General features: G+C 44.5%; 1 protein-coding gene across 1 annotated transcript in view; it reads right to left on the reverse strand.

The window, feature by feature from the left end:
• The window catches only part of LOC120841892, a 52,436-nt gene that overhangs the window by 30,364 nt on the left and 6,613 nt on the right, over positions 1-15,459 (reverse strand). The window contains exon 2 of the mRNA XM_040212896.3: positions 6,144-6,272. Within this exon, the coding sequence (XP_040068830.1) occupies positions 6,144-6,272 (129 nt within the window). The remainder of the gene's footprint in view (positions 1-6,143; positions 6,273-15,459) is intronic.

The following is a 15,459-nucleotide window of genomic DNA, read 5'->3' on the forward strand; positions in this document are numbered from 1 at the left end:
TTCTCGATTATTTCGCGTCAAGTTTCTAGTCGAAAACATAAATTTAAAATTAATCGCTAAAAATTTAATTACTAAACATAATTAAGTACCCCAATTAAACTGAACGCTGATAATTTTCGTAAATGTGTCCTTTGGCAGGGACCACTACGGCATCAACCTCTTTCTCCTGCGCGATGCGTATTTCGCAGGAGCGATTTGAGCCGCGTTTCCTAAATCCTTCCGTATAATATAGCCCCAATTCTCTAACCAACAAAACAATTTCCTATCTTTTTTAACGAAACTTTGAAGTGGGGCAAGATGCCATATCTTACAGTTAAGCTGCTTGATTTTTGTTCCCAGTTCTGTCGGTTCTCATAAATAGGTAAAAAGGAAACCACTCTAAATTTTTCGTGTAAATGCATATTACATGGATTTTGTTTCCCTTTTAATCTAAACTGCTTTGTCATATTTTGTGCCAGATAAAAAAAGAAAAGGCCAAACATTGCATCTTTTACGATTGGGCGACATATCTAAAGCCTTAATTGTTTCTTAGGATTGTTTTATAAATATTGTTTACTACATACTATATGCCTGTAGGCCTATACATGTGCTATATACTGGTACCACTTTAGTTCAATTCATTTTCAAGAAGTAATTTATATATATTATTTTAATTTAAAAATTTATTTAACCATAATTTGAGCCCGCTTTATTTAAAAAAAAGGCAACTTCCGAGTACTCTCAGTCTTTAATACGAAATGCAATCGAATAGTACTACATTAATTGAGGCGATAATCAAAAGTTCTGAAAATGCGCATATAGCTTTTCAAAAGTTCATAAAATGCGCATAAAATGCGCATAAAATGCGCATTTTCATTTATGTGGAATAAAGTTTTGACTCAAAGTTGGCGCAAATTCCAAAGATTTTGGTCCAATGTAGCAGGATGCAGCAGGCTAATTAATCACTTTGGACGCAAACGGTGCAGCAGTAATAATCACTGCGACGGTCATTGCGTCGCAGCTATCATTCCAATCCCCGGCTTGAGCTTTCTTTACAGTCCAACTTGCACTGTGTCCAGCTTGACGAATAGCTGTCGTTAAAATTTTTTTTTCGAGCCTTTTTACGACGGTCAACATAAAAATAAGATCCATCGGAATGAAAGCTTTCGCTCGGTAGAAACGCGCACTTCGACGTGGATCCGCTGAGTTCAGCCTGACATATATTAAGATATGCGTCTTTTTTTTTTTTTCATCTTTCTCGCTCAATAAGAACGCTTTCTTGAAAGAATAACGATGGTTTACGGAACGAAACACGTTTATTAGCCTAAAAAAAAATTTTTTTTACGGTTTTTGCCGATTGTCAATTACAAAATGGTTACACCGGTGATATCACTGGTCGTGCGTTTTCAACACACTGCCGTCATCGGACGTTCCCCGAATACTACTTGTTCCCCGAGTAGGCCAAACCACTAATGAGCTAATAACATTAATAAGTCCGAAGCTCAAATGTCATTACAGGGATTTTAAGGAAGCAATTTCGGGCGGCGGACGAAACAGGAGTCCACGGATATTCCTGTCGGCGAATAACATAAAATGTCAGTAGTCAAAGGCGAAAAGAAAGGAAGACAAACAAAAAGTCGCTATCAATTCACTGTTTTTTTTTGTTTTTTTTTTAGGAAATTAGCTGTTGTCTGTAAGGCAAAACCAAACATCTGAGACTACCCAGCTTATCGCTCCTGCTTCGCGTATGGTGAGTAGTGGCTCAACATGCGCTAAGGTTTTGTCAAGTCGTTGCTCAACAACAGGGAGAGGTGCCAGCTTCAGATACTCACTTTTGCCCGTGTTACAATAATTCCCGATTAATCCCCGAAGCATCGAATACCTGCCGTCAAAATGGACACACCTGAATACTCACTTTCGAGCATCAAAATTGTGACTTTTTTTGTTGTTGTTTTTTCCGTGGGTGCAAGGTTAGCGTCTAGTATAGAACTTGGCCACTGAGTACTACACAAGGACGATCTTCACTAATTTTATTCAAAGATCAAACATGAAACATGCGTGAAAATCATACAAGATTGCAAGAAAAAAGTCGTAGTCAGAATATACGTGATAAAGGTATATTGGGAGACCTACCTGATGTTCATGAAAGCCAAAACGGAGGTTATAACATTTTAATCGCTCCATCTAAAATTAATTAAGATCAACTCAAAGCAAACAGTATGTGCCTATGTGTGCTGCATACCAATCTGTCTTTGATTTTGTACTTTCTCAAAGATGAAATTGCAAAGCAAGACATGATCATCACGAGCATTTTACAAAGCTGACCTCAACAGATCCACGTTGGGGTACTGGGAAAACGGTCATTCTGATATAATTATAATTTTTTTTTTTATGTCGGCCATCGCATGATACTCGACCAAATTTGTGAACATCAGTCACTGTTAAAGCTGGACACAAGTAAGTTCGAAAATAAAGTGCAGGAGCAGCTAGGGGTCTGGAATGCTAGTGACAACATCAGGTCTGCCCGTTGTAGATATCGTCATGCTTTCACGGCTGTTATGATTAAGTCAGCGCTCTCTACGCGAGGAAAAGAACATGACAAACTGAAGGACACAGGCAAGATGACCGATAAAAAGAAATACAATCTAGAGTGGTCACAATCTCCATTTATTTTATCAGATATTGAAGAAGAGACAAACAACAATATAAGGGTCCTAACTTTATTAATTGTAATAATAATAATAATAATTAATATTATTATTCATGTGTTGCCAGTAAAGTCAGAACAGCGGAGGAATAGGAGCAGACATTTTCTGCTAATGAAGGCACGTCCACATAACTCCCTCCCTTCCCCCCTCTCCACAGCCATCTTAAACAAAAAGATGACGGACCGAGGAAGCTTGACTAGTGGGTCCGACTAGAGCCACTAGATAAGCTACGCTTCAGAGTAACGACACTTACCCATCTTGTGGCTTAAAATCATGGTTGCCAGATACCTGAAGCTTTATCTGAAATCACAAGAAACGCTTCTCTGTCCTCAGCAAATGTTTGAACAGTTCGCGACAAAGCAAAACAATATTACACGAGTTTCCTAACGCCGAATCTATTACTGAGGTCGTCGCACTTTTGAATCATGACGATCGGCAGTTGCGTCTGCTCTGTCATAAGCGGCGCCCACGACAATATCGGGGAACAAAGTGCCGACACCCTAAGCGTAGCTCATTTAGTGGCTCTAGGCCCGACCCTAGGTCTCATCGGAACATAGGAAAGTCATCTTCGATTCAATGATGGATTCCATAACAAGATCTGCGACCCATCCATCACCTCGACGTGATGGCCGCCTACCCCTACCCCTACCCCTACCCCTACCCTACCCTACCCTACCCCTACCCCTACCCTACCCCTACCCCTACCCTACCCTACCCTACCCTACCCTACCCTACCCTACCCTACCCTACCCTACCCTACCCTACCCTACCCTACCCTACCCTACCCTACCCTACCCTACCCTACCCCCCCCCCCCCCCCCCGGGCTGTAGTCTTTCAACCCCTACAACTTTTGCCTCAGGATAACTCGGCCAAGGCAGGAGATTCTTCGATAAAAATAAATACATGTTTGCACTCACTCAGTGTCGCCCCTTCACCTCCTAAACACTTCCGACCCCCCTGCCCTTGGTATTTTCAGGCTAAAATCTTGCAGTAAAGCCAACCTGCGAAACTCTCCTTTTGTCGATTAAAGGCCGAAGTACACTTCGCGTTTTCCACTTTTGCCCGCGCCCTCCTTTCCTATATCCTCTCCACGTTTTACCTTTCCCCAACTTGGCTCCCCTCTCAGCTTAGGAGAGGGGGAGCGCTAAGACGGTTATCTTCCTCGCAGAAAACAGAGGTTTTATGTCGGCATTTAATGTGTTTGTATCTGTGTTTGGCCCCTTCTACAAAAAAGAAATGCAACAAACTTTGGCCAAACCCCCAGAAAGTTAACATCATCGGAAACAATAGAAAAAAATTAATATGGCCTTTAAAACAAACAAAAAAACGAACTCAAGTTATGTTTTTATTGTTACAAAAAAAATGTTTTGTAAAAATAAATTAAACCAGTCGATAGCGCATGTATAGGCCTACATGCGTATAGTATTTAGTCAGCAAAAGGTACAAGGAAATCTAAGATGAAAGGCTCCAAATATGTCACAAAAACGTCAAAGATGCAATGTTTGGCTGTTTTTATTATTATTTATGGCATAAAATATGCCAAAGCAGTTAATCTAAAGGGCAAAAATGGCCATGCAGCATACATTTACAAGAAAATTACTGCGAGTTTTTGTTTTTACCCATGTATGAAAAATGACAAAACTGGGTACGAAAATCAAGCAGCCTAAATCTAGAATTTCACCTTAATCCTCTCCAAAATCTCTGTGGAAAATTTTTTTTCTAGAAACTTTTACAAAGTTATTGTCCATTACGAAAATGGGACTATTATACATGTTTTTTTCTTTGGCAAATTAAAATACTCACCGATGTATCTGATCGTACCATCTACTGTGCCATGCCAGCAAACAACTCAAGGGCTTGCACGAATGCCGCGTCTGGATAAACGGATCGTATATTTTATGACTCATGGAATATATAAAAAAGATGTTGTCTGGATAGTCCAATGAGCATACCAGGGTTCATACAAGTTGCATGAGCCGTAACAAAACTTCTACCCAATTTATTACGTGTTCTTGTATAGTTATTAGACGCAGCCGTATATTTGTTTGCTAGGGGTACCCTACAAAAGAATTCTTATTCATGGCGTAGGAACCAAAATGGCTACCATCAAAAACAATTGACGGACTTCAATCCAACCCACATTCGTCACAGTAGCGAGCCTGTATCAGTATGGTAGCACCATAGATGATCTAGGCGATGGCCCCTGTTTAAAATGGCATTCCAGTCAGACTTTCCATTAAAAAAAAAAGTTCGTTTTTTTTAATTAATTAGGTGCAGACTGTTTCCTGGCAGCTCTGATGTCACGCCGCTGCGGCGGACGCCTCAGTTCCTAGAAATCTAGTGTAGAAAACGCAGACAACGTATTTTTTTTTTTGGGGGGGGGGGGGGGGGTTGTTATTCTGGGTGGGGTGGGGGGGGGGGGGGGGAGGGGTCAACTAAAAAAACAACTTGTAACGCCTTTTTTTCATTCAGGTTTTTGGCCACTAAGAAGAGGCCAAATTACTAATCAGTTAGCTAATAAACCAGCAAATTTTAATTAAATGTTTACATTTAATTTTGGCGTGCATTTGTTGCATTCGGAGATGTGACGCTCGACCGCAATATACGGTCTCGCCGTGCTGTAAATTCCGACTAAAAAAAAAACGCGGGTCGAGAAATATTGTCTCACCCTTGTCCACGCGGATCCACTTTAGATCCGGCCTAATCGTTCAGTTCGGTCTGGTACGTTTCGTTTTACGGCGTTCCCCCAATCGAATCCGGCTTCTTTGGGATTCGGTTGGAGGAAACCACCGACGTGTATTTCGCACTCCCGATACCACACACGCACACATACACGATAAAATGCCAAGTCGGCACTTGCAATGTAAGCCGCGGTCGCACTCTGCTCATACATCCTACAAAAGACAGTCTCCACAAATGTTCCAAGCACATATCATCTCTAACATGAAACAAGCATGTTTCGAACGCAGCTTGACTAGGCTAGGTGGCGCGAGCTACCGCCCGTTAAAAAAGGTTGCCAACATCCATCCGTCCCTCCATCCGAGGCATGTCCCCAGATGCTTCTATCATCGTGTCCCCACCAAACACCCGTGTCTTTTGTACGACGTGCGGGGCAGTGTGACTGCAGGGTTCGTGAGTATGCGGAGAGCAAGTCGTCTGCTTCTTGCACAGGACATGCGGTGACGTCACAACGACGCCGAGCTCTGATTGGCTCTGCTTGAAGGATAGTGGGTAGACCTGAAGGCAGCTTGCTTTGAGGTCTGTACTTACTATCCTTCAACCAGAGCCAATCAGAACTCTGCATCGTTCTGACGTCACCGCAAGCCCTGCAAAAGCAGCAGACGACTTGCTCTCCGCATAGGTTAGTGACTACGTGTTGTAATAACGCATGCATGGTGCTGTATAGTGTGCTATAAAGTGTGTCATATTTAGTGTGCGCATATAATTATACGTACACGGTCGTTTTTAGGCGCGGACGAGGCATCGTCCGTGCTCGCACTTTCCATTCGGTTCGGGTTCTGGATCGGGCTCAGGTTGGGGTTCAGGTTCAGGGCGAATCCTCGTTGTTGCTCGGTTTCGTCGTTCTACAAAAAGAGTCGAGACATTTTAAACGTAGATGCCACATTCGGGGTAAGTTTATACCGGAGCCAGAGGGGCGTATATATGAGCTTAATTAACGGGGGGCGGCGCATATGGGAGGAAGTGGCCGAGTGGGCTAACGCGTCTCAGCTCGGAGCGTGGAGCGAAAGCTTGCGCTGGGAACCTCCTGGGTTCGATCCCCGCCGCCCCCGCCCGTTTCGATCTGGATGAGTTTCGTACCGGCACGCGTTCGTGTGATCACTACTGCGTGATGCACGTTAAAAACCCCAGGTTAGCGGTTGTACCGCACTGGCTAAATTTCTCATCTACAGCTAAGAGACCGATTACCCGTTGAGGCGCATCTCCATCAAGGCTGTATAAACATAAAGAGCAAGCCAATTTTTTAGGGCGGCGCATTTAAATATGGCGAGTGGCCGTTGAATTCTTTTTTTCTCTCCGACGTCAATCTTAATTTTTTATCTCAACTCTGTATTGGCTCAGGAGAACCGCGGCGCCGCAGAAAGGCAACAGCCCCTATCCTCCAAAAACCCGTGGTGTCGCGTCTAGTAATACTATAGTATAGTGCTGGGGCTTTAAAATGGGGAGGGGTCCGTGAAGACATTCTAGGAGTCTGTGAAGTTCTGCCTCATCAATCAAGCCCGGAATTTTTTTTTCTTCCATTTTTTTTTAGATTGAGAAGAAACGTTTAATTTTTTTTATTATTTTTCTTTTTTTTTTTAATTTTCGGGTGAGTTTTCTTGCGTGCATGTCAATGAGAGAAGTCTACTTCAAACTAGCCCTTATTTATATTCATTTATTAAACAACTATCCTAACCTATACATTTCCCTTTCCCTCACCATGAACGGGGTCCTCCATCATCTCCGCCAATCCACAAAGGGTCCGCGAAACATCAATAAGTGAAAACCACTGCTACAAAGTACTAAAAAGAAAAGAGGATTTTGGTTGCAATGAAGAGTCCCTACGGTAATTCTCATAAAGCATACTCGGTAGGTTAAAAAACATGTTCTACGCGCAAATAAACTACTAAATCAATCACTTAGACCACTTAAAATTGATGTCAATCAAACGCGTTCTACTGCGGCCTCCCCCTACCTTTGTTCGTGGTTATGCACGTTTCAGGTTATAAATATATTTGGAAACGGAAAATATAAACCTAAAAAATGACAACGACGCTTATGTGCAATAAGAATACGCGTCTAATCCGATGCCGGTTTGAGTGACATGCGTAGTTGACCTCAGTATAGCATTCAAAGTCAGTCAAGAAATCAGGAAATGGGGAGGGTAGCGAAAAGGTTTTTACGCGAAAAAAAAAGTAATAATAATAATAAATTAACAAAATCAAGTGTTTTTTTGTTTTGTTTTGTTTTTTGCAGAAATGGTGGTTTTTATGTATACTATGCTGGGGTGCCAAAGTATTCAAAGGAAACATTTTCAAACTTTTTTCGAAACAAACGTAGCGAAGGTTCAGTACCAGTTTACACAAGAGCCGTGACAGCCATTCCCTTGTACAAGCTTGCCTAAAACGTAACCCAACAGCGCCGTCTTCCAGCCGGAACAGGCATATTTCAGAGCCCTATCCCAGAGGGGAATCCTTACGCCATCTATCAGTCAGAGTAAACAACCAACTGAAGCGATGCACGTGCTAAGGAGGGCAAGAAGGTCCCGCGGAATCCAACTACGGTTAGAAAACGTCTGCTCTGGGAACTGGCACACTATGCTCCGTATATACTCCGCTTGCGGAGCAGGGTATCGTAATGGGCACGTTTGGGTAGCGGCTCCGGGAGCATGGCCTCCGGGGGAGCACTTGGCTCTCGGGCCATGCCGAGGCCCGAGAGTCAAGTAGCTCGCGCTTCTTCGATCGGACGGCCAAAACCGACTTCCGGTGCAGGTTACTCCGGAGTAAAGGAGTCGCGCCCTCGTGCACCGAGTCCTGAGAGACGGTGCGCGAGGAGTGAAAAGAACGCGGTATGACGCATTTTCGAACCGCTGAAGAAATTTCAGGACTCCAATACCCAGGTCAAATAAAGGCGATCATGCTCGGAGTCGTCTGCTTTCATTTTATTCGGAGGCCGTCTGCCACAGGAAAGGAAGCGGAAACTGCGTAAAAACAACTAAAAAAAAAACGTTTTGATTATAATGCAATTAAATGCAAAGGTGCAAGCGAGCTGGACAAGAATGACGAAAATATTCCCTGGAGAAGGGGAACAAGAGGGACAAAGGACGAACACAAATCTCCAAACACAGCGAGGTGACTGGTGCGCGACCGAAAAAATCCGCCTGGTCCGGGTATCGAACCCGGGACCTCTCCATTACAGGTGGAGCGTTCTACCAACTGAGCTAACCGGGGGTTAGACGTCAGTAGAGCAAACGGGTTTTATCAGCCGCCACCAGTCTAATGCCAACAAGGGTGAAGCTTGCAATTTAAGGTTATGATTATAATGCAATTAAAGATTTAAAGAGGTCCCGGGTTCGATACCCGGACCAAGCGGATTTTTTCGGTCGCGCACCAGTCACAGAGCTGTGTTTGGATACTTGTGTTTATCCTTTGTCCCTCTTGTTTCCCTTCTCCAGGGATTATTTTCGTCGCAAAAAAAAACTTTTTTTTTTTTTTTAGGTGTTTTGAGAATTTTGTTTTGAGTTACTTCGCTCGGAGCTGAGGAAGCCGCTACTGAACGCGCCCAATGGTGCTCCCAGGACGGTCATGTTGGATCCAAGATGCACCGCCGGAAGCGGCCGTCGCTTCTGCAGGAGAATTAACCCGGAGGCGCGGATTGCTGCGCCGTGCGGGAGCTGCGGCGACACGCCACGCGTGCGCCCTCGTCGCTTCGTTTGTCTCCTGTTTCTCTTTATGCCTTCGGTGCGCCTCGGTAGAACGTAGTAGCCGACGGAAACGTCGTCCCCTTCTGTCCAGTCCGAGGTGCACGGATGTGCCGGTCCCGTATCACTCCGCGAGCGCCGCAGACGCGAGCAACGCGATGGTCCTTCGTGTCGTCTGCTTAACCAGACTTTGGAAACATGTTTACAAACGCCGCTCGCGTTGTAAAACAACACGATTGTACTGTACCCAGTGGCAACATATAATGTTCAATTTGTCAAAAAAAAAAACTCCAGTTCGTTCGATTTTATAGTACAAGGTGTCGTGTGTTTCTCAAACGCAAAGCGAGAAACACGCTCGGCCCGAAACTCGGCGCCTGCAAGGTCGCTTTTCCGCACGAGGCTTGAATCCAGCTCGGCCCACGTGACCGCTTCTCCGCCAGTACGGAGTCGGCGGCGAAAAGAATAGGAACGCGATACTCTAGCAATCTGCAAGCAGGGCCTATGCGCAGAGCAAGTCGTCTGCTTCTTGCGCAGACGTTGTGGTGACGTCAGAACGACGGCGAGCTCTGATTGGCTCTGATTGGCTTTGATTGACAGGACAGTGGGTAGACATATATGCTAAATGCCTGAACTCACTTTTTTTTTCAATCAGCCAATAAGAGCTTGGCGTCGTTCTGACGTCACGAAGCAGACGAATTGCGCTCCGCACACAGTGCCAAAAGTGCATTGTGACGGTGAACGTGCATGGTCTTTGCGCGTTCATTATCGCCGGCTACACCACTCACGGACGCTGAATGAGCATGCGCAAGGATCACAAGCTAGAACGCGGCGTTCTCGTCTGTCGCGTCTACGACAGCCAGTGAAATAAAGCCCTCTCATCATTATCTGCCGTTCTGGAAGTCTCGCCGAGACACGTGGCATCTGGAGGGCTACGAACTTCATCAGCGGTCCTGAAGAAGATATATGTCCCTTGGCTAGATCATCGGCTGCGGGTCTGAGGCTTCCAAGAGGTCCCCACTCGAGGCCTGCCTGTCAGCTTCGAGCTTTGATCGGACTTATCGGTACTACGAATTGTGGTCTAATACACCCTTTCAAGCGTCCTCGAGATGAAATCAGAGATAAGATCCCGTCAAGGACCACTCCACGCTTTTATCCCTTCACGGTTTTAGGACCTTTCAGGAGAGATGGAATGGCCAAGAAGCAATTTAATTCGTCGCGTTTTAGGAAATTAGATTAATTACAAGCTGGTACGCATCATATATACTACCACGCCTCTACTCTTGACGGTTCTGGGACAACCGTTCAGAAAAGATGGCAGTAATGGCGCCAATCACTTTCATCGGCTACAAGCGATCGAATTGACCCCGTTCTTCGGCCTCGGCGGCTTGTACGTGTCACACTATCAGCGTTGTCACTTTTTCGCCTCCGCCTCTTCACAGTGGTTGTACCACTCCAGGAGAGACGACAGTAATGGCACCACACTCAATACGTAACGCTTTCGTCAGCCGAGACCAATCTGTAGCGAACTGCGTTTTCGGGTCACTTGGTGGTTCCGCAATTAAATGACTTACTGTATAGCTCTATTGAGAAGCTGTCACGCGTCACATCAGTCTTGTCACTTTTACGCGCAGTGTGTATTTTGTCTCTTTACGATTACAGTAACACTTCGGGAAATATGACACTGATGGAATTACTCACTAAGAACGTCACTTTCATCTGAAATTAGCAATATGTAAAGCATCGCGTCGTCGGAGCAATCATCGCTTCAACAATAAAATCAATTACTGCGTACAGCGGAGCGGCTGAGGGTGATAATATGGTGATTTCAGATAAGATCGACCAAAGGGTGGCTGGTCGACATTTTAAAATCAACTGATGTTTTTATATGTCACTGTCTAGTGTCGGGTATAAACGAATCCACGCTTAGTTTTGACCAGAGAAAAAGTTTTGGGGACAGGAAAATTCGTAAAGCATGAAGAGGTGGACAGTTGAATTAACGCGCACTCATGGAGGAGGCACGTTTGAAAGTGAATAACTAAACCGATAAAATTAGGAGAATTCTATTAATTTTTAGTAACAAACTATGGGTGCAGATTGCTTGTAATAGGTAGTAATAATATTTATTTACATTATATTTATTTTTCTAAAAACTGCCAAACATGCTAGCTCGAACGACAAATGGCAAAATTTGGAGGCCCGTATCGCATGAAATGATTTAATCATTATCATATACTTTTCAGATAGTATTCTCCTTATATATGGCTATTATTTAGAATATATATTTGGTATCTGAGCGATATTATAATCGTGATATATGTAGGCAAACATGGGGAAAAAATCAAACAACGAAAACTTCCGATGCGAATTAAAAAAAAAAACAGCTTCGATTTTTCTTACATTTGGGTACCAGTTATACGCTATTTCGGCATTCATTTCTATTAAAAACATGTTGCATTATTTTATTGAGAAATAAGATATAACTCCCCAAAGTAGTGTCCTTTTTCAATGCCTACACTTAGCAGTGCCCTAAACAAGAAGTGACTCTGAGTTCCAGTTTCATGAAACTAGAACACATCTTTAATATATTTTTATTCAGATGAGGTCATTGACAACTAGAGAAATCGGCCACACAGTGAAAGTGAGGAGAAACTATATACAGCATTTTATATACAGCGTAGATAGAGATATCGTATTAGAGACTAGTGATTCGAGAAAAGAGATGCAGTGTGAAGTTTTACTTTCCGGTATATTTTGTATTTAGAATAAAAGAAATAACTTTCCTTCCACTCACAAAAATAAACATATAATACTAAAATTGTTTAGGTTGGTTATGCACTTCCGGGGACAAAATATTTCAGGTGAAGGGTGCCACCGCGCCGGACCGTGGCAGCTTCGATACTCTCAGTGTACGAATGGATCGTGGCAAGAAAACAGTAGGTTAAATACCCCGCGAAGGACTGATAAATAAGATGTGCCTGCATTAAAAATGAGCAGTCCTTGGGGAATCAAATTCAACACTTTACGCTAACGCTTTCCTTGTTGTACCCATTTAATAAATTTCCTCTAACCAGAGCCGACTGTCCGCGCTACATATATGTCGTAGATCTCTTCTGTTAATGACTTCCACAGCGTGAACGACTGAATGCCAGGAAAGGCGCGCACCGTCATCCACTCTTCTTTTTTTTTTTTTTTTTTTTTGACGATATTGTACAACCGTATTTTCGTCCAGATACACAAGATGCACCCAGTTTGTCTGATAAAACGCTCACCATTGTCCTGGCCGTCTGAATTGCGTTTACTGAACGTTCTCTCATGTTGTTCAGCGTGGCCTGCATGGTGCTTCATGACTCCGCCAACTCCGTCGCATGCGTTTTCCCGTGTCCAGACGCCAAAAATAACCACTACGCTTGTGGGCAACCGTTCTGTGCAAACTGGTGAAGCTGGTAGCGATTTTTAAAATGACTGGTGGCCCCGTCACTTACGTACGTCACGTGCCAGTATACCGCAACGTTGTCTTCAACCCACTCTTTCACTTCTTCTGGAGCCAAGCACGTGTGAGCGGCGTCGTCACACAGGTCCTCACTGAGGATATAGCAAAGCTGTTTGTAGATTTTCTTGTCACTACACATGTAAATATCGTAACTTTTTTTTTTTCCCAGTGGTATGCTTGAACTTTGTCAGGAAGCACGATGGTTCAGTTTTGAGCAAAGTCAAAATGAAAGACAATGCTCCCGCGTTGCGTACACTGCTTTTCATCGTAGATCGCTTTATCTCGCAGTTGTCGGATATGGTCGTGAAATATCCAACTTTTAATCGTTACTTAAACGACTTTTAGAAAATTTTCAGGATCCACAGTTTTTTTCTTTTTCACAAGGTCGCCGGATTCTTATGTTGTAAGCACAATCTCTTCATACTCTGGGATATGAAGCTCCTCGAGTGTAAAAGACTGGCCTTTAGGGCACTGATCACAGTCTCCTTAAAGACACAGACTTGTTAGTGGGTCGCACAGAAATGCTGAGACCATTTCACCAGTGTTGAAGGTTGAGCCTGTAACGTTCTCTACAGTGGTAATACAAAGGTAATAATTGGCGCAGCGCACACAAACGCCCACTTCCTAGTGTGGAAGACATTTGACCCCATCTAGGGCACAAAAAAATAAAATTTCGTTAGCCCAACGCCAGAACCAGGATGCTTGTCTTTGTATACACGAAATGCCTCTCGGATTGAGCGTGTCAGGAAGCGCTTTGGCACGAACGTTTTCTCTCCGTCGAGCATGACAGAGTTCACGTCTTTCTATTTGGGACCTTGGTCCGAACATCGTAGCTCGTCTTTCGTGAAGTACTCTAGAGCAGCAAACACGTTCTCAGGGCTCACCTTGCACCTCGTGTAAGGATCCGGCTTATACCACACGCCATGCTTTTTCTTACCCAGAGCATGAACACTGTCGCCATGTTAACCTTTCCTAAGTTAACATGCCGACAGTGTTCACGCTCTATTGCATTTAGGCGGGGCTCGAGTATTTGGGGATTCTGTTGTCCGTCGATGTGTCCCTGTATTATCACCCGTGACGCCAGCAAGTGGGATGGCGACAGGCACGACTGCTCAGTAAACAGGCATCGGCGGCCATATTTTGCTGGTTGAAGCGAATCCCCTTATCCTTGACAGCGAGCGGGGAAATACGAAAAAAGATTGTTTCGGCCGTTTTGCCAGAACACGCGAGGGGTGTCGTCTGCTACTTCCGTCAAATACTGCGCCATAATCGTGATCTTCGCGAGGAAATGATTGTCGCTAGCCACAGAACACTATCACGCAAAAAGGGAATGCTGGAATATGTTTTTATTGTAGATTTAAGTCGGAGATAGGGGGAGAGAGAGGAGCATATAGTGTCGTAGAGCAATAAAGTAATCAAAGTTCCCGGTGGCCGATGGCTGCCGGATCTTTTCTCGGATGCACGAGAGCTTGCGCCACCGAGACGTGCCCTAGAGCAAGGGGCTCGCGCTTGTAGACTTTCCTGTGGTACATCATAAGGTGAAAGAGTATATAGTCTGGCCCAAGTAAAGGGAGTATTCACTGGACGCCATATTTGAGGGCGATATTAGAGCGAATGCTCGGAACGAGCTCACGGCGAAAGAACTGTGGAAGCACGCCGTCAGCACGCGCTCAGCAGTCGCGCACACAGCTATGGCCGCCAGTGAATACTCCCTATACTCGAACAGACCGCCACTGATTCAGAAGTTTCTTTGTCACGGTGAAATTGCGAGGATAAAAGAAGACTGTTTCTTTCAGTCTTGCCTTCGCAAAGCTTGATAATTGTGGAATCGAAACCACCCGCCTGACGACAGTCGAGCGCGGCTCGTGGATTGGATACGAGAACTGCGTCAGCACTAGACTTCGGCTCGTAACGATCGATGCTTCGGCGGACACTCGGGAAGCGGCTCGTGTCCAACTACTGCGGTGATAAGAATAGCCGAACTCTAACAATTCCCTGGAGCTCACCACGCGCTTTCTACCTGCAGGACAGCCCAGGATAGGCACCAGGTTACGTGACCGCTTGTACTGGCTCCAAGTTGAGAGCATGAGCGGAGCTCATATTTCTCAAATTTTTTTTTTTGGCTACTGCCATTGCACAGAAAAAAAAACTAAGGCAAGTGAGGGAATGATTCTATGTAGTATTTAGCGAAAGTAGAAAAATTGTTTCATGTTTCCTTTAATTTCCGACTACTGTCTGGCTCTTGAAGCAAACAGACGTCGGCCGTACCTACCTCCGTTATTATGTCACCACCAGGATCGCGACTATCTGCGGTTTAGCATTTCAACAAAAAAAATTAATATTGCTGTTTTTTTTTTTTGTTTGTTTCTTTTGTTGGGCAGAGCAGTTTTTTATACTAAATACGGAAAGCGCTCTCCCATCCTCCAGAAATGTTTAAAGAAAATCCACGACAAAGTAAAGCGATATCGCCAGAGCTCACCGTATCCATAAAGTCCAGAAAGTAGCATGTTCGAATCGTCACTACCGCCAATAGACGATTCCAACTAAAAAGACTCGAGACAACTTTTAGAGCGCAGCTCTTAGGCGCCTGTTTCCGGCTTGAGCGGCGTCCCGTCCCCCCCCCCCCCCCCCCCCCCCCGGAGGAGATTGAGGAATGAGGGGAGGAGTAGAAGGAGGAGGAGCGGTATACCCTTCCCTCAGTGCCTTTCCATCCTCCTCCTCAAGAGCTGCGCTCTAATTCGGCGTTACAAGGAACTGTAAACGGTTTTCAGATTTTTTTTTTTTTTCTGACATTTCCGAAGTGAAGAACGTGCGAGCACAGCAGTGATCGGCGCTCAACGCGCACCGCGAGTTGGCTTCATTG

The sequence above is a fragment of the Ixodes scapularis genome, unplaced genomic scaffold (assembly GCF_016920785.2).
Source record: "Ixodes scapularis isolate PalLabHiFi unplaced genomic scaffold, ASM1692078v2 PGA_scaffold8__174_contigs__length_109621045, whole genome shotgun sequence".
Lineage (NCBI taxonomy): Eukaryota > Metazoa > Arthropoda > Arachnida > Ixodida > Ixodidae > Ixodes > Ixodes scapularis.